The sequence below is a fragment of the Aptenodytes forsteri genome, unplaced genomic scaffold (assembly GCF_000699145.1).
Source record: "Aptenodytes forsteri isolate BGI_AS27 unplaced genomic scaffold, ASM69914v1 Scaffold415, whole genome shotgun sequence".
NCBI classification, from domain to species: Eukaryota; Metazoa; Chordata; class Aves; order Sphenisciformes; family Spheniscidae; genus Aptenodytes; species Aptenodytes forsteri.
Genome location: NW_008794745.1, coordinates 1,560,151 through 1,583,116, shown reverse-complemented (window position 1 = coordinate 1,583,116; position 22,966 = coordinate 1,560,151). Strand labels below are relative to the sequence as shown.

The 22,966-nt window shown below is 55.8% G+C and overlaps 1 protein-coding gene across 1 annotated transcript in view; it reads left to right on the top strand.

Annotated features, from left to right (window-relative positions):
* Nucleotides 1-22,966, top strand: part of KSR2 (kinase suppressor of ras 2) — a gene marked incomplete at its 5' end in the record, with an annotated part of 97,929 nt that overhangs the window by 39,344 nt on the left and 35,619 nt on the right. Inside the window, 6 exons of the mRNA XM_019470685.1 lie at nt 4,865-5,046; nt 15,450-15,519; nt 16,223-16,306; nt 19,275-19,342; nt 19,518-19,616; nt 20,945-21,063. Of these exons, the coding sequence (XP_019326230.1) occupies nt 4,865-5,046; nt 15,450-15,519; nt 16,223-16,306; nt 19,275-19,342; nt 19,518-19,616; nt 20,945-21,063 (622 nt within the window). The remainder of the gene's footprint in view (nt 1-4,864; nt 5,047-15,449; nt 15,520-16,222; nt 16,307-19,274; nt 19,343-19,517; nt 19,617-20,944; nt 21,064-22,966) is intronic.

The window sequence follows — 22,966 nt, the reverse complement described above, 5'->3', positions numbered from 1 at the left end:
TGTGTCTCGGGGCTTTATCCCTGTGGAAAATTGAACTAAGCTTATGTTCTTCCTTGTTTTTTAAAAAAAAAAAAAAATTAAAAATCCCCTTTTTTTAAAAAAAAAAAAAATTAAAAAAATCCCCTTTTTCTCTTCCACTGTCCTTGCTGGGTTTGGGAGCCCGGCAGAAAGGTGATGCCTGGTGAGGAGGGGGCTCCTCCCGCCCCCGGGGTGTGGGGTCCGGGCTGTGCTGGGGGGGTTTAGGCTGGGAGGACCGCAATGCATTTCCAGCACACGCTTTTCCCCCCCTCGTGTGATGCTGGCTTGGGTAAATGAGGGAAAATGGAAATGTTGGCCAGAGATGGGCGAAACCGCTCCTGGGAATTGGAAGTTGAGGCCGGCAGAGGTTAGGAGGTATAGCCTCCTCTGCCCAGGGGATTTACACCCTTATCTCCGCTCACTACCTGAAAAGCGAGAGACCTTTCACTCCCGGAGCGGAAAAAGCCTAATTTAGGAGCAGCTTAGTGCTTGTGGAGGAGGAAAGGTTTTTGCCGTGGAGCCGGGCTGGCGCAGCCCCAGCTGCGTCTCTCCCAAAGGGTGGCGGCTGCGTCTTGCACCGAGCTGGCACAGTCACCGGCCGAAGTGCATCCCTCTAAGAGCCCTTTGAGTTTTACCGAGTCTCCTGTCGGTAGGTTATGGGGAGGGGGCTGTGGCATATCGTCCCCGTCCTGGTGCTCCTTCCATGGGCTGAGACGAGCATGGGTGGTGCAGGAGCACGGGGTGGTCTGAACGGTTGGACTCGATGATCTTAAGGGTCTTTTCCAACCTAAATGATTCTATGAAATAGCATTCCCAAAAATGTTTCCCTCGGAGCCCTCTCCAAAGCCCCTGGGGAGGACGCCCTGATGGGTGAGGAGATGCTTCCCATGGGGATGGTTCTTGTCCTGCGGCCATGGCTGGTCTTGGGCGAGCACCGCCGGTGTAAGGCCAAGGGTAACCGTCCTGATTTCACTCTGGGATGCTGCAATGCAAACGGGTGGGTGTAGGAGGTTGGTGAGGACTGGGCTGTGACCCCCGCCACGGCAGCAAGTCTCTTATGTGGTGCCCATGGCCGACCTCGTCCTGCACCCCTGCTCTCGCCCATGCAGCAAGGGCGGTATTTGACCCTCTTTTTGCACAAGCAGCCCCAAACGGGGCTTGGTTTGCACAGCAGGGAGGGGTTTGCTCCATGCCCCACTGGCACCCTGGGTGTCTTGTCCCCAAATTGGTGGTCGTGGCCTCAGGGCTGCTTTGGAGTGGCCAAGAGGAGTTTGCAGAGAAGCAGAGGAACTGCGTCGCATCTTGGGATGTTGATGCAGCTCGTTGTTTGTGCCCTCTGCCGCTTGCAGGACCCGTCCTCCTCCGGCTTTTGGAGTATTTACCGCTGCCTTTGCTGGAGGACGGGGTCGGGGTTTGCTCCCTGGGTGCACCACCTGACCGTGCACGGTGCTGGGATGCCCGCTGCCAGTCGGGGGCAAAACCAGGGGGAAGCCAGCAAGGCGACAGCCGTGTCCTCTGCAAGCCAGCCACGTGCTTGCCCTGGCCCTGCAGCTCCTCCTGGGCTCCCCATGGACGCTGTGAGCCCTGTGGCCGTATCCTGCCCCAGCACTGCTCTCCCACGGAGGGGCAAGCTGCCGTTTCAGCCTGTTCGAGAAGGACTCAAAGCTTGGGGGGGGGGAGCACCGAGCGCTTGTGCACACCCGGGGAGGTGAAGGTGCAGGTTTGCTCTCGGTCCCCCAGCACCCCAGGGTCACCTCAGGGGTCCCTAACAGGTGTGGGACACTGCTGTCCCCAGTTTTGGGGGTGCCTGCAGCAGGATACCCTGTCCCTGTGATCCCCCCCTGCAGCAGGGGATTTGCCAGGGGTGAGGATGCTCCTGCTGGAGCATCCCGCTCCTCTCCTTGGTGGCAGGGAGGCTTCAGTCCCTGCTCCCCCTCTTCTGGGACAGGGAAAGGGGTCGAGGCCACGGCAAGACAGGCAGCCAACCCTTTGCCGGTCACCCAGCCGGATCATGGTGTTTGTGTGTATTTATTAATTTTTTTTTTTTTTTTCCTGAAGAAACAGGGAGAGAAAAATATCTCTCTGTCCAAAATCACTCATCCTTCCTCATAATGAGAGCTGTCACCAGCCCTGCTTGGCGAGGAAATGATGCTCGCAGTAAATATTTGGTCTGGAACTGATTTATGGGTGGAAAAAAATGAGATTAGTGGTTAATCACTGTGTTGCAGGAAGCGCTTTGGGCCAAGTGCCGGGGCCGAGCTCGCGGGGAGCTGGGGCCATGCCCGCGCTGGGGGAGCTGCGCCGGGGGCTTTGGCGGAGACGTCGTGGTTGTGCCGCTGGGTTGGGATCAAGCGGCAACAACGGAGGGGTTGGACCAGCTCTGGGGGACACCAGGCTTCTCCTCACCTTGGTGCTTTGCAGATTTGCTTTAAAGACCGGGGGTTTAGGGTCAGGGGCAGCTCAGGTCCCCCTGGCAGGGCATCGCCCGGGGGGGGCTGCTGGTGCATCGGACCCCCGTGGGCTCCAAGCCAGGAGGGTTGTGCTGTTGGCCCTGGCTGGAGGCAATCATCCGCCCCATCCCCGAGCCCAGCGCACCCAAAGAAGTCATTACAGCCACCCTCAAGGCAGCAGCAGCTTTTCCTGTGCGAGGAAACAATGAGCTTATTAGAGGGCGGTTTAATTTTCTTCTGCTAAAGCGGGCTGGTGAGTGCGGCACGATCATTTCCTATCGACTGGCAGGGCCAGATGCCCCTGGGCGTGACGGGGCCTGGGCATTGCCGGGGCCCGGGGCAGCAGGAGGTGCGTGGCCCCGGGGAGGACGGCTCGCCTGCAGGCAGGAGCGGGTGTCAACCAGAGGTGCACCCGAGTTCGGACGTTACTGGAGCGATGGCAGCAGAGCAGGACCCGGTGCCTGCGGATGAGTGTATAGGTGTTTGCAGGAAAGCAGCTGTCGGACACAAAGAGGAAAGCTTCGAGAGGGAGCCGTGCCTGGGTTTATACTCTCCTGATTTCCACTGTACCAGTGGAAACTCGCGGCGCTGCCCGGCGCTGCCTGGCATTGCGTGCCATTGCACAGCTCTGGTTTGGTTTCAGGGCCAGATGCTCTAGGTTTCCCTCCCGGGCTGCGGCAGGATGGGCTCAGCCGCTGCTGTCGCGGCAGTGCCGTGATTTGCTCGCCTCTCCCTCTGCTCCCGCGTTGGTTTTGCCTTAATTATAACAATATAACAGGAATTGAAGGCAGCAGGTTGAATTAAAGGCTGTAATTCAGTTGTGCATCGGTGCTAACTGTGTCACCTGCGAGAAAACCATCTCCAGCCATTCGTGAGCTGCGCTGCTGGGAGGGCAGGATGGTCCTTGAAGACCGCGAGCTGTCGCACTGCCCGCTCCGTGCTTGGATGGGGATCTCTGCCCCAAACCCTTCAAATCTCCAAAAGGGCTGAGCTGTCTTTCCCGGAGGCTGCTTTGGGGCAGGGCAGATGATGCTCCTCTCTGCCTCGCACTATTGCGATGTGGCCAGGGCGGGAGCGGCTGAGCCAGCAAGGCTTAGCCGTGCCAGGAACCTGCAGCCCAGCCCCTGCGAGCTGCCGGTGTCAGTCTCCGTTGCAAATCTTTCAGGTTTGTGTGCTGCTTTGGGCCCATCTGAGCCACCAAAGCGATGGCTGGTCCTTGTCGCAGTGCAAGGCAGGTGGAAAAATGGGCTGATGAGTGAGGGGTGGGTGTCTTGTACCCCCCTGCTCTGCAGCATTTCATTTCTGATGAACCTTCCCCAGTGCTTAGGGTTGTCCGCACCACGGTCCTGTGCCTCGGTGAGATATTCCCCAGGTTTCTACTGGGGCCACTCACAGCGTTAGCCTTGGGTGACACGCTCTGCTGCAGTCCACCCCTCAGTCATACACAACTGCTTGGGCCCTAAAATGGGTGTAGGTGACGTTAAATGACATTAAAATTGGAGCAGGTGCTGAGTGCTGGTGATCTGGGTGCCAGTGCCTCGCTCCCAGTAGGAGGGAGCCGGGACCAGCGCTGCTGTGCCGCACAGACAGCAGCATCCCTCGAGTTTAGCAGCGTCGCGAGTGCCTAAGTCCGTTGTAGGTGCTGTAGCAAGCGGTCTGAATCTGCTCCGTAATCCCTCCATGCCTCTGTTTCCCCCATTTGAAGCAGGGCTGGTAGTAATGGCCGGTGTTTTGGGATGCGGATGAGCTCTGTGTGATGGCTGCCTCGGAGAGCAAGCCTTACCCTGTGCTGGCAGCCTCTGAGCCGGTATAAAGAGGAGCCGTGACGGGCACAGCAGCACATCCAGTCCTCCTGGCCCCAAATGGGACAAGGCAGTTACCTGGGGTCTTGCGCGAAGATGTTCGAGGGCTCGGACGTTACCGCAAGCAGGCCTTTTAACCATCAGCGAGGTCCACGCAGGCGGGTTTGCGTCGGAAATCTCTCGGATTGATGCACTGAGGGGTGATGCAGCCCTGCGGAGGGCTGGCGGGCAGTAGGTGATTTCGGGGTTGCAATAAGGCCCAGCAAGGCTGGGGGTGATGGGGCTTTTGGACCAACTGACCCTATTCAGCCGGGTTTTGCAGGAGGAAGAGCTCTCGAATGCAACGTGTTCCTTAATGAAATTTGCCTTTTTTTGATGATGGGGAAGGATATAAAGTTCTTGTAGGGATACAGGTCTAATTATCACATAAGCTCACGGGGCCGTGCAACATCTCCCTGCATGAGCAGCCATCCTACGGATGCCACCAGTCCCTCGGTGCATCACCCCCTCCTCCCTGCCTGTGAGCAAATTCCCCCGCCCCCGATTTCTTGCCCTTTACTTTTCTCTCCTTTTTTCTTCTCCTCTTCCTTCCAGAGTCAAGAAGAAGAACAAGCCCTTGAACCTCAAGATCCATAACAGCGTGGGAAGCTGCGAGAACATCCCTGCGCAGCGCTCCCCGCTCCTCTCCGAGCGCTCCCTGCGCTCCTTCTTCGTGGGGTACCCGCCTTTCCTCCCCTCCACCCCTCCTGTCCACACCGAAGCCACCTTCTCAGCAAGTAAGTCCAAGTGGCCCCCTCAGGTCCCCCTTCCATGGGGTGGGTGATGGTTGATACCAAGCAGAGGATGTGACCGTGGGAAACTCGGGGCGTCCGCCTGTGCATCGATGGTCTGGAGGACGTTGGGCGAGTGTTGTGCAGTGAGCACAGCCCTCGGGCAGGTGCCTCGCATCAGCGTTTAGAGATATGTGGGTGCTTCTGGGCAAAGATAAGCCTGGAAACTTGGTTATATATGTCTGTATATATACAAAACCACTGTCATATTGAATATTGGTTTATGCAACCAGATATGCTCCCCTATCGCAATAACACGGGTGCAGGAAGGTGGCCACCGTCATTTGGGAAAGCCGAGAGCCTTTCTGTGCTGCCTGGGTTGGTGCCGCTGGCTGGCTGTCACTTGAGAGTGACTTTTCCAAGGGCTCCTTTTGTAAATCCAGCCGTGGTTTTACCTTCACGCACGGGGGCTGCTTTTCAGACCTCTCCTGCTTGCAGGGTTTTGAGCCGATGCAGAGTCTTGGGTGAAGCCGGCCCCGACGCAGACAGCTCTGGTGCAAACCCAACGGAGCTTGATCCCAGCAGCCGGCCCCGGTCCTGCCTGCGGGTCTGCCCGGGGTGGTTTGCCCTCTTCCAGGAGATGCTGGTGGTGGGACTCGATGGGTGGGTTTGGGTCGATGAGCTCACCCAGCGCGTTGCTGCTGGCTGGGGAGAAACAGCCTGACCCTTACTTCCCGATCTCAGACCGGTGCCCTGACTAATTCTGCAGGAATTGAAGCTTTTACAAGCCAGGCGCGGCACTCAGCCTAAACAAAACCCTCCCAGAAAACACGTGGCAGCTGCTGGGAGCTATTTGCATGCCAAGAGCTGTCGTGGGGAGGGCGAGCTCCCCTTGCCTCTTGTTACTCAGCTAAAAGCTTCCTCCAACTCCATATCCAGGCTGGCTTTTTGCCACCTTCCCCTCCCCAGACTTTTCCCTTGTTTGCTTTCCCAAAACGTGGTCTTTTTGGCTCGTTTTGGGTTCTTCCAGTTGTTCTTACTGCTCAGCTCTTGGCTGAAGAAGGGGTTTGCAGGCAACACCCCTCCCTGCCCATCTAGCTCCCCGGCACCGGCAGGTTTTCCTCCATGCCGTGCTTCTCACCGGGGTGGGAAGTAGCACCAGGACAGCTTCACCGTCCGCCCTGAGCACTGGTTTGCAGGCGCTGGGTGCCGGTGTGATGGGGCAGCTCCTTCGCCCTGCTTGCATCCCCGCAGCCATGCCCCTCCCGGCCCCCTGCAAGGCAAAAACCTCGCGATTTCCTTCTTCTTTCCTTCTTCTTTCCTTCTTCTTTCCTTCTTCTTTCCTTCTTCTTTCCTTCTTCTTTCCTTCTTCTTTCCTTCTTCTTTCCTTCTTCTTTCCTTCTTCTTTCCTTCTTCTTTCCTTCTTCTTTCCTTCTTCTTTCCTTCTTCTTTCCTTCTTCTTTCCTTCTTCTTTCCTTCTTCTTTCCTTCTTCTTTCCTTCTTCTTTCCTTCTTCTTTCCTTCTTCTTTCCTTCTTCTTTCCTTCTTCTTTCCTTCTTCTTTCCTTCTTCTTTCCTTCTTCTTTCCTTCTTCTTTCCTTCTTCTTTCCTTCTTCTTTCCTTCTTCTTTCCTTCTTCTTTCCTTCTTCTTTCCTTCTTCTTTCCTTCTTCTTTCCTTCTTCTTTCCTTCTTCTTTCCTTCTTCTTTCCTTCTTCTTTCCTTCTTCTTTCCTTCTTCTTTCCTTCTTCTTTCCTTCTTCTTTCCTTCTTCTTTCCTTCTTTCTTCTTTCCTCTTTCCTTCTTCTTTCCTTCTTCTTTCCTTCTTCTTTCCTTCTTCTTTCCTTCTTTCTTACCAATCAGCTGCTCTTTGGGATCACTGAAGAATCATCGAGCCATTTCTGGCATCCTTTCGCTCCCCTTTCTTTGGCTTTGGGGACAGTGGGACCTGGCAGGAGCTCTGCGGGCAGGTGATATTATTTCTAGAGATGTCCAACCACCTGACTCTCACTGGCACAGCCAGCAGATTTGCCTGGAGCGAGGGGTATTTTTGCATTGCTCTTTCCCCCGTGGCATCGGCTGAGTTCAACTTGCAGTCCAGAACGATGGGGACTAGCAGACCAGAAACCAAGAAATAAAACCCATTCCCAGCAAACCCCCGCCGTGTCTAGTTGCATTAGGTTTCCTCACGCATCAGCGTTGGATTACATCCCGTGGTGTGATAACCTGATGTAATGTGGCATCGCAGGAATGTGATGCAATGAGAAGTGATGGGCTATCAAGTGACTAACGCTGCTGGAGAGGTGTCTCTTCTCATTTCCCTCGGCCCTCCAACTTTCTTGGCTGCTGTAAATGTTTGTTTTCTGGGCTAGACGTGAGCCGTGGAGAGAGGGGCTTGGTTGCACCAGCTGGTTGATCCCTGCTGAAAGGTTCTAGCATCAGTGAAACCATTTGGTCCTTGCAGGATCAGCGTCCATGCACTCAGCGGCCCTCGCTCCTGGGGACCTGCGGGGAAAATTTGATGCAAGGCAAAAAAAATCCCACTAGACTGTAGTTTTTCTAGCTCTCCTGTGTTTCTGCATCATTTCTGTACCGGTGGCCTTGTCCTCAAGTTGCATCCCGGGTTTCTGTCTGCTTCCAAGTTTGCTTTCCGGTTTGCAACTGTGTGGGAAGAGTGGCCGCATCCTGCGTGTGGCAGCCGGGTGCTGAGCGTGCCCCCGTGGGGAGAGAGATGGGGTTTAATGGAGCTTGACACCAGGGTTTGTTAACTTGTGGAGAGAAGATGAGTTATGCCAAGCGGTGCAGAGGCAGAGTTATTTATAGGGAGGAGTAGATATCTCTGCAGCTTTCTCCATGCCCTGCGTTGCTGTTATGGGACCTGGGTGGTTTCTCCTCGCTCCGGTACACGGTGCTTCGCGTATCCTCAGGTCCCCGGCTCTCCTCTCGCTGCCGTTCTCGCTGGTCCAAAGTACCAGGGCTTGTAGGTCCTATGAGAAGGATCGTGGTTTGGGGCTCGCCTCGCTGGTGTACCAGGGCTTGTAGGTCCTATGAGAAGCGCTGATCGTGGTTTGGGGCTCACACCTCGTCCCATCTCCTGGGGTGTCACTGTTTCTTGTTGCTTTTTGAGTGCAATGGGTTTCCCATGCGCTGCTGGATGAGCTCCATGGGGCTCACCAAGGGTGTGAGCCACTGCATCACGCCCACCCCGCGTCCCAAGGACCTCCCCGTACCAGGGCTTGTAGGTCCTATGAGAAGCGCTGATCGTGGTTTGGGGCTCACACCTCGTCCCATCTCCTGGGGTGTCACTGTTTCTTGTTGCTTTTTGAGTGCAATGGGTTTCCCATGCGCTGCTGGATGAGCTCCATGGGGCTCACCAAGGGTGTGAGCCACTGCATCACGCCCACCCCGCGTCCCAAGGACCTCCCCGTCCCCATCCTTGTGGCACGGATGCAGTTTGGCAGCCAAGTTCTCCACAACATCCCATCCCTATGACCACGGGTACCTAAGCTTTCATAAAACCCCAACAGAAAAATGCCTTTTCCCTTTTTCTCTTGTGGGATCAGCCCAGCAGCACCTGGGATGCTCTGGATTGGTGTGGAATTACTTCCCTAAGCACTGAAACAAAAAAATGTTGCTGTTGTCAAATTGAGATGCGGGAGAGGAGCCCGGCGAGCCCTTGGCGAGACCCCTCTTTCCCCGGCTGTCTCTCGATGGTCTCTTTTCAACAGCCAGCGCGTCTTGCTGCTTGTGGCAGGAGCGTGCTCCCATCTGAATCATCTCTGGTCCTGATTGGATGCGGGTTAGGATGCTTCTTTCTTATTTTTAACAGCCAATTTGCCCTGATGGGAATGGATTTTTGCAGACGTGGAGCGAGAGCATGAGGGCTGGCAGCAAGCTGCGGAAGGACCCTCTTTCTCCTACAGCACAAATCTTGCTGGAGGGGTGAAGTCCCCTTCACGCAGGGCCAGGATCCCTGTGAATTTTGGTTTTGAATTGATTTTTCGTTAGCAGCCCTTGGAGGGGAAGCAGAAGGGGGGAAGTAAAGACTTTTGGGGTGCCCTTGAACTCTAGCTTGGCCCTGAAATAGCCCAGCCCTGTGACTGAGGGACAGAAGATGGTTTGTCTGGCTGCATCCAGGACCCTCTCTTGGTGCATCTGCTCATTCCTGGCGAACAAGTGACCGCCAGGGACGTGTTGTTGCTTTGAATTTAGGACTCGACACCCCGTGACTTGGCTACAGGCACCCAGAAATCAGGTTGGATCTTCTCCTTTTTATTGTAAAGGCTCATGTCTAGTAGGTCCTGTTTGTGTCTCTGTTATCTGGGTGTCGAGGTGGCTGGCATTGCTCCTGGACTGTGGCCTCTGCCTGTCCTCTCCCTGCTGCAAGGCCAGACGGAACACTGTCACCGTGTGCCTTCAGACTGCCTGTCCTCTCCCTGCTGCAAGGCCAGCCGGAGCACTGTCACCGTGTGCCTTCAGGTCACCTGCTTGACGTTCTCCAGCATGGGTCAACAACGTCGTTTCCATCCTGGACTATTTAAAACAAAAAGGGGTGGAAGGGAAGGACAAAAAAAGGCTGCGTGTGACTTTGCTGTGCTAGGACAGAAAAATGAGCACCTGGGCACGTGGCTGTGCGGGGAATGTCCTTGCTGCTGCCCTTCCTCCAGCTGGTGTCCAACCCTGCAGAAGGAAAGGAGCAGCCAGCGCAACCCAATCCAAGACCTTGCGTGTACCAGGAGAGAAAAACCCATCGCCTGTCCCCAGTGGCCCACAAACTGAAGCTGCGTGTGAGGCCTCTTCATGCACGGGTGTTGCTGAACACCTTCCCGCAACACACAGCGGAGAGGCTTTTTCTGTGGCCTGGGAGCACGACAAGAGCCATGGAGCATCCCCTGGTACATGGAGTTATGAGCAGTGACCCCTCAAAGCTTTTGTCTTGTCCCTGGAGAGCCTATCAGGGCTGTTTTAATGTGGTCTCCAGTGATGCCCACCTCCCCTCTGCATCAGCCCAGTCCTGTATGTCAGCTCCGTTGCATCCACAGTTGCCTTCGGTGCTGCTCTGGCCGTGTCCCTGGTGGGTCACTTCTCCTGGATCCCGGTCCTGGCTCTTCCTCTTGGCTTTGCGACCAAGGACTTTGCAGTTTATGGCACTGACCTTCTGCCCTGGGAAGCAGCCTGGCTGTGCCTACCTAGGGCTTGGGTGGCCAACCAGTGATGGCCAAGCAAGCGGCAAGTGCCGAGATGCCACCAGAAGGCTTTGCGCTTCCTCAGCCCCTGACCATCTGTGAAAGAGCCCTCTGAAGGGCTGGCATTGGGTAGGTATGGCTGGCGGAGAGGGATTCAAGATAATGCCCGGTGGATCAAGCCCTGCGCTGGGAATTCGGGAGCCCTAAATCCAGCCTTTCTGCTGGAAAGGACCAGGTGGGACCCGAAAGCGTGATGCCAGCATTGAAGGTGCCGTGGGACACGTGTGCAAGCAGTCAGTGCCATTCAGACCATGGCCCCTCTCTGCAGGCATCCCGTCCCCGATGCCGGGGGTGGTTTCGTGGGAAGAGACTTCTCCTTAACACCGTCCCGGCCCAAACCGCCTTCAGCAGGGGACTTCCCAAGTGGGACATCATTTCTTTGTGACCATCAGTGGTTTTCTCCTCCCTGAACCTGCCCTGCTGCCAGTACAAGCCATGGTACGAGCACTCCACGGCCGTGTTGGCAGCCCGGCTGGGAGCTCCGGAGCTGCAGCCCCCATCTGGCCACAGCTGGCTGCCTCACCATCGGGCCGCTCCAGCTGGCAGCGAGGCACCGGAGGGTTTCCTACCCCGGCAGCGCTGTGCGAAGCCAAAGAATGCAGCTTTGTCTGGCTAAGCCTAATTGACCCTGCAAGGCTGCAAACCGGGGGGAAAAAAAAATCACAATGCGAGTATTTAAGCCAGCAAAGCAACCGAACATGATATTTCGGCTGTATAAATAGGATTGTCACGCTGCAAAGAGGAACTGCCAGGATTATAAAGTGACTCTGTTTTCTTACTAGAGAGATGCTATGAGGATAGCTCTGCCTTGTTTGGCTGCTTTGGATGATCCCCTTGGCAAGGGCTGAGGTTTTGTTTCTAACCCACCGGATCATCCTTCCACCCGCAGCGGGGACGTCGCTGGGTTTGGACCTGGCTGTGATTGTGTACAGAATATTTGCCGCGTGCACTAACGGAGGAGGCAGGTTGGCTCCCTTTTTAGCTTGAATCCTGCATGGATTTTATATCACTGGGGGGGGAAACTGCTGCTGCTCCAAGTGTTGCTGCAGCTCCTTTGCTGCTGCAGCTGAGCTATTCGGGGATCTTTCCCATCCTATATCAAAATAGGGCCATTTAGGGCCTATTTTGGTCCTAAAACCAGCTAAAGCGAGGACCGAGGTGTCTCGTGGAGGGACTTTGCACCCTTGGGTGCACCCTTTGCTGCGGAGCAGCTTGCTGGTGCACTTGGCTCCCCAGTTGGGACCATGCGGGCAGTAATCTCTGCCAGCGTCCCCCATCGCCATCGTGATATGGCCCCTGGGCTGTGATTTCTGCCTGGGGGTGGGGTGGTAGAGATACACCTGATGCTGGCCCTGTTGTGGTTGTCTTCTAGGTGGTTGTTGAACTGTTTCGGGAGGAGGCTGCACCCCGGTGTCTCCCCACAATCTCCCCAGGGGACTCGGGGAGCCGGCTCTGGGAGTGCTACGGTGGCTGCCTGGGGTAGATGTGGGTCTGTAGGACGTCTACGGACAAGTGCAAAGTCTCCTGGCCATTCCTCAGCCTCGCAGTGATTCATCCCGGGATGCTTTCCAAGTTCACTTCCATCGATTTTATCCGTCCCATTCATAATGCGAACGTCGCCTGGCACTGTTTATTGTAGGAGGAGGAGGAGGGTTTGTTTATAAGGCTGTCGCTGTGATGGGTAACACATTCACACCAATTCCCTGGGCATCCGGAAAGGTGCCAGGAGATGAAGAAGGGGAATATGCCAAAACACGGTCCCCATCGGTGTGGTTCAGCACAGCGGTCATGCTCTTGGGGTATTCACTGGGGGTGTTGGGGCTTGCTGCGGCCATCGCTGCCCTCCTGGTCTGCGCCCAGGAAGGGTGGAAACCCAAAATAAATGACATAGGGAAGCTCTGGCTGCTCTTCTCCATGCAGGAGATGCCCAGGCTCCCAGCCGGGGAGCGAAGGGGAAACATCCGCACCGGCAGCCGAAAGGCGCCAGGGAGCCATTGGGATGGCAGCGGGGGCGAGGAGGGCGTCACAGCCAAGGCAGCATCCCGGTCCCCGTCACCTCTGAGGCACGCGTGGGGCGAGGGGCGAGGAGGGCGTCACAGCCAAGGCAGCATCCCGGTCCCCGTCACCTACGCGGGTGCCACTCAGGGACCAGCGGCGGCTGTCCCAGGCTCCTTTCACCCCCGGGGAGGCGCAGAAGGGCGTTCAGAGACGCGCCGGAGGCGGCTGTCACCCTCCGCCCAGGCAGTTTCCCCCCTTCCCTGCTCTCCTCCTGGCACATCTGATCCCCGTCAAGCGCGGGCTGTTGACTCAAGGATAAGTTGTGCCGCGCGGAGCAGGAGCCATGACCTTTGCCGGCACAATGCTGCGGCGAAGGAAAGTGTGGAGGTTTTGGGGTGTTCGGGTGGAGGGTGGCATCCCCTGGCATCGGGTGCCCGGCTGCGGGGTCCGTGCCGCTCTGTGAGGATCGATGTGCTGGGTGGGATCGGGCAGCGTCATGACATTGGGGAGCCAGGTGATGGGGGAGGCAGGAAAGGGGTAGATGCTCAGCTGGGGGGGGCCCCGTTGGGCTGCTCGGTGGGTACCAGCTGCATCCTTCCCTGGGACATTACACCCGTGCCCATTAAATACCATCTCAGAGGAGGGAGGGCGGGGGAAGTCCTAAAACTGCCCTCACACACTTGTGCGAGGGGGATTATGGCTAGAAGAGCTCTGATTTGCAAGCCGTAGATGAGGTTGCTGGTGATAAACATACAAGTAATGACTGACACCCGGGCAGAGGAGGTCAGGAGACATCAATCGTTGCGGGGCAGCTCAGGGTCATTAGCGCGGGGTGGTGAGCTGCCAGCAGCAGGAGGATGGAGGGAGGCGGGCAGCCGGCTGTCACGCTTCAAAGCTCGCCAGGGTCAACTTATCCCGGTGCCATCGGGGCAGCCGCAGCGCCTCGGGTCTGGCACTCCTCCATCACGGGGTCCCTACGACAAAGCCTGGCCCTCCCGCAGCGGCGAGACGTGCTCCCATGGCCACGAGGGGTTTTTTTTCTTGCAATTACCTCCAGTTGTGGCAATTTTGGGTTTTTGATGAGAATATTCATCCTGTGCCGGGGGAAGGCTGCTTCATCTCCGCCTTCCCTTTGGGCATCACCCTGATTTAATGTCGCACGGGGAGAAACACCTTTTCCTCCAGGCAAGCATCTCGTATGCACCGGTTAAAGGGGAGAATCACTAATTAACTTCAAAGCCCCCCAAACACTCGGGGCTGTTCCCTGCCGTAGTGGGGCACCTTCCCCTGCCCTCCTGCCCCGCTTTGCTTGTTTCCCCTCCTGCAAACGGCAGGTCTATTGTTAAACGCCATGATCCTTCCTGTATTGCTCCCTCTAATGAACATAATTAGCCGTGAATCACGTAGGTCTCATTTTTGTTAGGAGGTTAAAATCCCCGATACACTTTAATACATTTTTGCAGTGAGCACATTTAGAAAGTAATTAAAAGGCTCAGCCGTCTTTGCCTATGTCCCCTCTCCCCCTCCCCGGGATGGCAGGATTTAATTGAGGCCAGCTGAAAGTTAGTGGAAATAAATTGTGGCTGATAAAGCAGAGGTTGTAATTTAATTCTGGGAGAGGAGCTGTTTTTGCCTGTGTGTTTAGTTCATCAAGGACCGGTGTTGAGGCGGGGGGCGGAACTTATTTGTGTAATGTGATTTACTGATGTGAAAATGACGTTTAGGGAGGAATAGTGCTTGTGCATGGAGCGGTCCCACTCTTTAGAGCATCATCTCCGGGGCATGTGGACATCCCTGGGACGTTGCAGATATTGGGGTAGCGGGAGGGATGCTGGTCCAGGAGCCTGGGGTGGGATGTCTCAAGGGCTGGTGAGAAGCACAGGTCAAAAATATTGCCATGCTGCTGGTGTAAACCAGCCAACCTGGGGCTGGGGGCAGCAATTACCTTAATTGACTTTGTAGTCCTCTGACATCTTAATTGCTGGCTGTGCCCGAGGAGGGATCGGGACTGCGGTAGCGGAGTAAGAGGAGGAGCTGGAGCAGCTGCTGGCAGGAGGTACTGGAGATGGATGCGTTTTAGGATGCTCCCAGGACTTTTTACAACCACCGAGCCGCCCCGGCAATGGGTGCCTCGCACGGGAAGCAGCATGTAAATGTAACCTTCAGAAAGAGAGCACAATTAAAACACCCTGCCGCCCGCTATATTAAAATGGGATATTAAAGCAAACAGTGGTTCTCCCCACTCGGAGGGGTAATATCGAAAGCGTATTTAGCGAGGGATTTGCTGGCATACTGAGCAAACGGCCGGGCTTGCAGCTGGGCTCTGCCGCTCGGCTCCGCACCGTTGCTCGGCTCGCATTGTGCTGGGGCTGGTTGCTTGTGCCCGGGAAACCTCTCGAATCCCTTATTGAAAATCCAGCCTTTGAATCCCCAGCACTGATCCCCCCGGGGGGCTGAGCATCCCACGGGGCAGGACCTCTCCCGTCGCTCGTGCATGCCCACAGGAGGAGGATGAGGGTCTCTGCTCTTGCTGAGGCAGGAGATGGAGTCCGAGCGCAGTGCCGGCATGGCCGTGCTGCTAATTACCTGCCCGCTCCGGCTGGCGCTAATGAACTTATCTCTTTTTCCTTACCCGGCCAAGGTCCTGTTACTCTTTCTCCCTCCTTTTCCCTTAGAAGGAGAGCTCCAAGGCTGCTTTTTACTTTGCTCTTCTATTTGAACATGAGCTAAATTGCTTTCCAGGTGGCTGACACTTGGCTTTTTGTTCAGCCGCAACCGCAAGACATGATGTCTTATTAATAAATGATGCAGTTGCCGTTTTGGCTTCGTTTTCCCTTTCTTGTTTGGACATCATGAGGTGGCTCCGATAGATTTGCAACCCTGCTCTGTGTGCAGATGGGTGCAGCGCCTCCCACCTCTCTCCCTGGCCCAAACTGGGTGCTGGGGGCTGTTATGGGAGGACAGGATACCCTGGTTCCACGCAGAGGCAAGCACAAAGCCAGAGGCCTCTTGCTTTCCAGAAAGGGAGCCCAGCAGGACATCTCTACGGGGAAATATTAGGCAAACCCTATTTTTTGTGTGCGTCCTTTGCTTCCCTCCCCAAAAGCTTGAACCCTTGCTCTCGCCTTTATTGCCGCCTGATGGTTTTCCCTGTCTCTCCTCTCCCCGCAGATACGCTGTCAGTGCCTCGCTGGTCCCCGCAGATCCCCCGTCGAGATCTAGGAAACTCGATAAAACACAGGTACGCCAAGCCTGCCGCAGCGCTGGGTGAATCCCCCCCAGTGCCGGGGGATGAGCGTCTCCCTTTCCATCTCTGGTCCGGGACTCGGGGGAGGGGGCTCAGGGTTGTTTCCCGTTTCCCATGCTGGGCTGCGCTGTCCTAGAAGCCCATTTAAATTCCATTTCAGTTCAGATTTGGTTTAGATAAGGCTTGAGCTGCTATCAATAACAGCTGTATACAGTCCGTGACCCTGCCAACCTTCAGCAAATTTCCCATCTCTGGATTATTGCCCTTCCATATCTACCGCAAGGAGAAGCACTAGAAATAGCCTCGGTGCTGCTGTTCGATGGGGGAGACGCTTCTCTGATGGGCTGAAAACTTGGGTCCCCAGGGCAGGGAGGTGTTTTGGGGGCTCTGGCCGCAGTCTGGGGTGGGCAGAGCTGGGGAGCCGCAGCGAAGCCGGTGGCTAATGCCCATCCTGGCTGGCTTGGACCCCTTTGGAGCAGGCTGTGCCCTTCTGCATAACCAAACGGGGGCTCAGACTTGTGTTTTGGCAGCCCTAGAAAGACGCCTCGGTACCTGCAGCAGTGTTTGAGGGCAGCAAGGAAAGGATAAATCGGGGCTCGGTAGATAAGGCACGGCTCGGGAGATGTTTCTGCAGGAGCACGGATGGGGCGGCACAGCCTCGTCTCCCCCCGGCCACTCTCCGTGTTTCTCTCCGCAGGTTTTCCACCAAGTACTGGATGTCTCAGACCTGCACCGTCTGCGGGAAGGGAATGTTGTTTGGCTTAAAATGCAAAAACTGCAAGTACGTTGTGGCGCTGGAGCTGTTTGTGTCGCTCCTTAATGTTGCGAGGGGGATAATTAGGATTTTGCTGCTGGAGCTGAGCAGGGGCTTGGGCGTGGGGAGACCAGCCAGCCTCTCGCCAGCTCATCCTTGCAGGAAGCTGTAATGAGACATGAAATTGGGTGAGGAACCCCTCAAAACGGGGCTGAGGTCGGGTCTGCATGCCAGGGATGGGAGCGGGGTCCTGGGGGAGGATGCTGCCCACCAGACCTCGGCTCTGCTCGCACCAGAGCTCTGAGTCAGATCCTGACAGCCTCCCCGCTCGCTGCCGTCCTTGGCCTGGCTTTAGATGCCCACGTTATAGGGTTACGTGTGGAATTATCTGCAGGAGGTGGGGGGGATGGATGCGCTGCACCGGGGGTGGCGAGCGGCTCGGACGAGAGCCTGCCTGCGGGGTAGCTCTGGGCGTCAGATGGGTTTTGCCTACAGCCTTGGGCTGTATCCTCTATTTTTTGCATCAGCAAAAGCCTTGCGGCCCTCTGTTTCCTGGCAATGTTGTGGCACTGAGGAGCTAACCCACCCCAAACCGTAGTTAAACTGCGATGCAAAGGAGAGGGACCGCGCTGGCCATAAAATCAGGCAGGACTGGAAAAAGATAGCGAGGCAGAGGCTGGGGCCACTTATACTGCTTTAGATCCGGGGCAGCCCGTCTCTTACACGGTATCGTGCAGCCATCAGCATTTAGGAAAGCTGCTTCTGGAGACACGATTGCCTTTTCTAGGGATGGGTGCTGGGAATACGCCAATCATCTGCGGTTAGCTGAGTTAGCCGGAGCTATGAAGGGATAACGATCGCTGTTGCCGTTGATTAAATGCTGATGAGTTAGCGAGTTGGGATTTAAACCTGGACGAGAAATGCCTGGTTTCTCTGCAGTTGCTGGTGGTTTTCTGGAAGTGATATTATCAAATTATATCTATTTTGAAGTGGTGATTCCTATTGCATTCAACGTTCAAGCAACTGGAGGCTTTGCTGCCTGCAAGACCTGCCTGCTGTGCCTGCCCGGGGCTGGTCCCCGTGTGGGAGGAGGGATGCTGGGACCTGCCCCTGCGATGCTGCGGCTCCGACTGTGTGTCAGTCCTGCTGCCTGTAGTCGTAGGATCATAGAATGGTTTGGGTTGGAAGGGACCTTAAAGATCATCTAGTCCAACCCCCCTGCCATGGGCAGAGACACCTTCCACTAGAGCAGGTTGCTCAGAGCCCCGTCCAACCTGGCCTTGAACACTTCCAGGGATGGGGCACCCACCACCTCTCTGGGCAACCTGCTCCAGTGCCTCACCACCCTCATAGTGAAGAATTTCTTCCTAATATCTAATCTAAATCTACCCTCTTTCAGTTTAAAGCCATCACCCCTTGTCCTATCACTACAGGACCTTGTAAAAGTCCCTCTCCAGCTTTCTTGTAGGCCCCCTTCAGGTACTGGAAGGCTGCTAGAAGGTCTCCCCAGAGCCTCCTCTTCTCCAGGCTGAACGACCCCAACTCTCTCAGCCTGTCCTCATAGGAGAGGTGCTCCAGCCCTCTCATCATCTTCGTGGCCCTCCTCTGGACTTGCTCCAACAGATCCATGTCCTCCTTATGTTGGGGGCCCCAGAGCTGAACGCAGCCGCTCAGAAAAGAGCAAAGAAATTCCCCAGCTGTAAAAAGCTGGGGTGAACGCAAAGTATTTAGGTTCGCCGGCTTTGCCGTAGCCACCTGGCCCCAGCGCTGCTTTCCCCAGAAACAGGAGGGGAACAAGCAGGTAAAACAAACAAACAGACCCCAAACCCCTCCAAGCCTCAAATACTGAATTAATCTCTGCCTTTCCCTCTAGGAACGGCTTTGTAATAAAAGCTAACATGCACGGCTCCTGAATTTTCATTACCCAGGCCATTGACTTGTAGCTGCCTTCTTTTTTTTTTCATCCTTTGCCCTCGTTTTTTTTAATCCTTTCCTCCTTTTTGCCTTTTCCCTTGTGGCTCTCCCCACTCCGCCGGGGCCGCCGCGGCAGAGCGCGAGCTGGGGACTCATTTCCATCCCTAATTAAGAATGAACGGGAACGTTTCGGGGCAGTGGGGGCCTGCTTATGCCTATATGCATGACCCGGGGGTGAAGCCCTCCGTAGACCCCTGCCCCGGCTCTGCAAAACCAGGCAAAGCTCTGCAGATTATTCAACGTTGCCATAAATGCTCTCATTATTTTTGTTAAATGTCCTGGTAATAAAGCTAGGAGGGAGGGCACAATGGCAGAGATTCATCGGGAGCCAAAGGGGGCCAGGGCAGCCGCTTCCTTCCCCTCCGCTGCCCCTGAATTTAATTAAGCGTAAAGCAGCATTAGCGCTGGATGGTGGTCAGGGGGAAATGGCTTTCCCCCAGGCGCGGGTCTCTGCTCCTTTTATTTCAGCCGAGGCTGGTGGAAATTACAACTTTGGGCATCTTGGAGCTGGCTGGTGGGTGCCTGGTCCCCTGCAGCCGGCGGAGAAAGGGGGGAGCTGGGCAGCCCCCCCCCCTCAGGCAGGGCTGGTTTGGGGGTTCCTGCGCCCCTCCGTCGGGGCAGAGGCACCCACCGTGGCTCTCGTTTGCCAAGGGCGTGCAGCCTCTGCGTCCTCCCAGCCAGCAGCCCCGATGCTCCGACGACGTGCATCCTGTACCGCTTCTTATTCCTGTGCCCACAGCCCGGGCGGGCAGTTTGGGAATCACGGGTCTTCCCGAGCGCAAGCTGCAGGATTGCAGGGATCCGGGAGGGTTTGCCCATGGGCCCGCTCAGGCAGCGAGCACCCAGGGGCTGTGCGCAACCGAAATGTTACATCAAGTCATCTTTCGGGGTGGAGAGAGGGTCCCCGGTCTGCAGCGATGCTTCCTGCTCTGAGCCACATCCCTTTGGCTGTACCGTCACGCTCCGCACCCCCTTCGCCCTCACGAAGGCTTCTCACGCCTTTTTCTCTGTTTCCCGCTAGGCTCAAGTGCCACAACAAATGCACCAAAGAGGCCCCTCCGTGTCACCTGCTGATCATCCACCGTGGAGGTAAGGGCCTTTCTTCCCCCTTCTGCCTCCGTGGATGTTGCCACCAGGTAAAACTTTCAAAAGCCCCCCGGGCGATTCGGGAGCCTGACCCCTCGCTGACGGCCGGCGGGACGGAGGCTCCCGAACCGCTTGGGCGCTCTGTGAAAATTTTACCCACCGTTTTTTCCGCTTGTAGGGAGACGAGCCGTTCGGGGCGAGGCAGATTTGCATTGCAAACCACTTCCACCCACCCTTCCCCTGCCTCCTTTTCTTTTCAGATTCCCCACCGCACGGGGTAAGTGCAACAGGTTTTAGCCTTTTGCTACCGTCGAGAGCTTAGGGTGGACGCGTGGGACCTGAAATCTCCCGCGGCGCTGTCGGTGCATGGGGGTCCCTGCCATGGGGACGCGGCCGTGCCCCTGCGGATGCTCGTGGTGCTTTTGGAGCTGCCTTATCCAGCTCTCCTCCGGGAGAGCCCATCCTAAAATCCACAGAGGAGGGAGAACTTTGCAGCAGGACGACGGGCGTCGCTTCCCACCTCTTTTCTTCCAGATTTTGGCCGAGTGCTCCCTGATGGCCAGAGGACTGTGACCGCCTAAGGGAAACGCTTCCAATTACCATTGCCTTAAATTTTGGGCTCTTAAGGCTGTTACTCTGTGTTAAATACCACCAAAAACACGCTCATTGGTTTAATCACGGGGAAATGCATTGCGCTGGTGGCACCTTTCAAGGCGAGTGGGGATGCTGTGGCTCGGAGTGGGGCAATTTTGCAGCCTTCACTCCAGCCCCCATGCCCTCACTTGCAGCAAATTCGGGTGGAAGGGGCTGAAGACCCCTCCGTCATGCTCCAAGCTGCTGCAAACCCTGACCAGGAGGCAGGGAAAGCAGCGTCCTGTGCTGCCGGGGGCAGGTGGGCTCCTGGGATGGGCAGAAATTGGGAATTCTGGCTGCGGTCTGCGATGTTGCAAGAGCCGGAGCTGCCCGCTGTATGTTTTAGCACGGGAGCAAGGAGCAGCATGGCTTTGGGGTGGCCTCAGTATCAGTGAAATAGCCTCCCTAAAAAGCTCTTAAATGCCTTGCCCTGCAGCCGGCCCGTTCCCAAGTCCCCCCAGGCTGCAGGCTGGCTTTCCCCCCAAAAAACATCTCTGCCAAGAGCAGGCTGCTCTGAGCCGGCTCCTTCCCCCCCACCCTGAAAAGCTGCGGCGAGGAAGAGGACGGTGCCTCCTCCTGATACTGGCTGACCCCCCGGCTCGTGGGGTGGCCGTGATGGCTGCTGAGCCTCCCCGAATTGCAGCCCCTCGGCGGGGGGAGAAGGGTGCGGTTCGCATCCCACCATGGGGGGCTTTAAGCCCCCCACGTCCCAGGGCGGGTTTGGCTGTAGCCTGGGTGGAGGGGGGGCCGAAAGACGTGGCTGCCATCCTGGGGCAGGAGCCAAGCGGCTGGAGCTGCCGGGGGGGGTTTTTTAGCGGCTGGAGCTGCCGTGGGGGATTGCTTTGGAGAGCAATTCAAGAGCGGTTTGCAAACACAGGGTGACCCCAAGTACTCCTTCGAAGCTTTGATGTCTCTCCATCTCTCTCCCCCTCCTCTCCATCCCCTTTTCCCCTTGCTCCCTTCTTAATCCAGCAAGGTTAGTCCGGACAGAGTCGGTGCCCTGCGATATCAACAACCCCTTGCGGAAACCCCCCAGGTATTCGGACCTGCACGTCAGCCAGACGCTCCCCAAAACCAACAAACTCAACAAGGTGAGCTGCTCCACCCAGCCCTGAACACCCCCTTCGTGCCCACCCCCTGCCAGAGGGGACCGGCCCCGTGTCGCCGAAATATCAGCGGCTTTTGCTGGTTCTTCGCGTGCAGCTGCTGCAGACAAGGGGACCAAAGCCAGTGGCATTTTCAAATGCCACCTGAGTTGGGTTCCTTGAGCCACCCCATTTGCCTCGGCTTTCCCAGCGGGGATGCTCCTTGCATGAGGAGCAGCAGCTTTCGCAGGGCATGTCCTTCGGGAGCATCAGTCCCGTTTGCTGGGCGGGAGCACAGCTCGGAGAGTAATTTCTAAAAGAAGGAATTTAAAAGCAAAAGGGGCCATGCTCTGGGCTTGTGTTTGGGGCAGGAGGGGACTGGTGGGTTGTCCCCAGGATGGGGTATCTCCCAGCCCCGCAGCCGTCTGCCAGGACCGAGCCTTGCAGGTGTCTCCGTGGGTCTCCAGGCACATCCACCGCTATAGGACTGATGTGGGTGTCAGCGCCTGGGTAGGAGCTGCCTAGAAACCTGCTTGGGGGCTTAAATTAAAAAAATAATCCCATGGACCGGTGCTAATTCAAGGAGCAGAGCGAGGGTGAGCTTGGTGTTGAGGCAGGATGAGCCATGCTGTGAGCAGAGCTGCAAACCCCTCGCCCCTTGGGTTTCCCAGCGTGGGTTGCGTCCGCCAAGGTTATTTCTTCTAAAAACAAGATGGGATCAGCACTTCCAAAATAGCCTGTGTCCCACCGGTTCTGCTCCACTGTGGCCTCTCAGTCTCCAGGTCTAAGCCGGATTTGGGGTGGTTTGAGGTCTCTGCTACCACCTGAGAATTCCGTAAATAACAAATTTATTGTTACAAATAAAACAAGCCCAGGATTTGATTGTGTCTCTGGCAAAGCTGGTCAAGCCAGACCTGACAGTGCACCTGGCTTGCTTGCTTCTGCCCTGCATTAACAGCGATAAAACCGGCATGGGGTTATTTTTGATGAAATTTAGAGCCTGTTGCCTTGTTGGAAAATTTCTCGCGGGCGGCCGGAGGTAGCGCAGGGTGAGGTGTTTGCAGGCTGGAAGTGCTTGAAGTGAGGGAAGTCCTCGGTGTGATGGGGAACAGGTCATCAAAACCCTGGCTTCCCAAAGCCTGGCAGGACCCCCAGCTCCTCCCGGACCTCAGCATCTTCTGGCTCTCGGCGAGGCTGGATGCCAGATGATGCTCTCCTGGATGCAGTTTTTAAAGCTAAAGCTCTTAGGAGATCCTTAGCGTAATGATCTGCTTTGTTGTTGTTGTTATGGGGTGTTGCAAATGGCTTTTTGAGGCTGGAGAGCTACTGCAAGAATTCAAAAGAAATTCAAATGCGTTTTTGTTTTAGTGCCAGTCCTTCCAGTGATTCGTTTCACATAGGCACTACGCTCTTTCATTTTATTAGAGGGCACTGGGAAAGTGACTCGGCTCACTGATAAAGGCTTTGGGTGCGAAGGTCATCAGCCCTGTTTCTTCTTCTGCCTCTGCTGTGCAGTCCTTTCACCTTTCCTAGCTTTCCTCTAACCAGAGCATGATGATGCACAGTGTGTGTGTGTGTGTATATATATATATATATATATATATTTGGCTTTGACCTGAGCACTCCTGAGGTTAAAGTTACATCTATGAATGTGCTTTATGCAACAGGGGCTCCTTCTTACTTTGATGTTTCTAAAAGCATTTCTTTAGCGATACCCTCTTCTCTGTGAATACCATTGAAATCTCATTGTTAGTGGCCTTCAGAGTTGGCTTAAAAAATAATTTACTGTCCTGGTTTCGGCAGGGATAGAGTTAATTTCCTTCCTAGTGGCTGGTACAGTGCTGTGGTTTGGATTTAATATGAGAATAATGTTGATAACACACCGATGGTTTAGTTGTTGCTAAGCAGT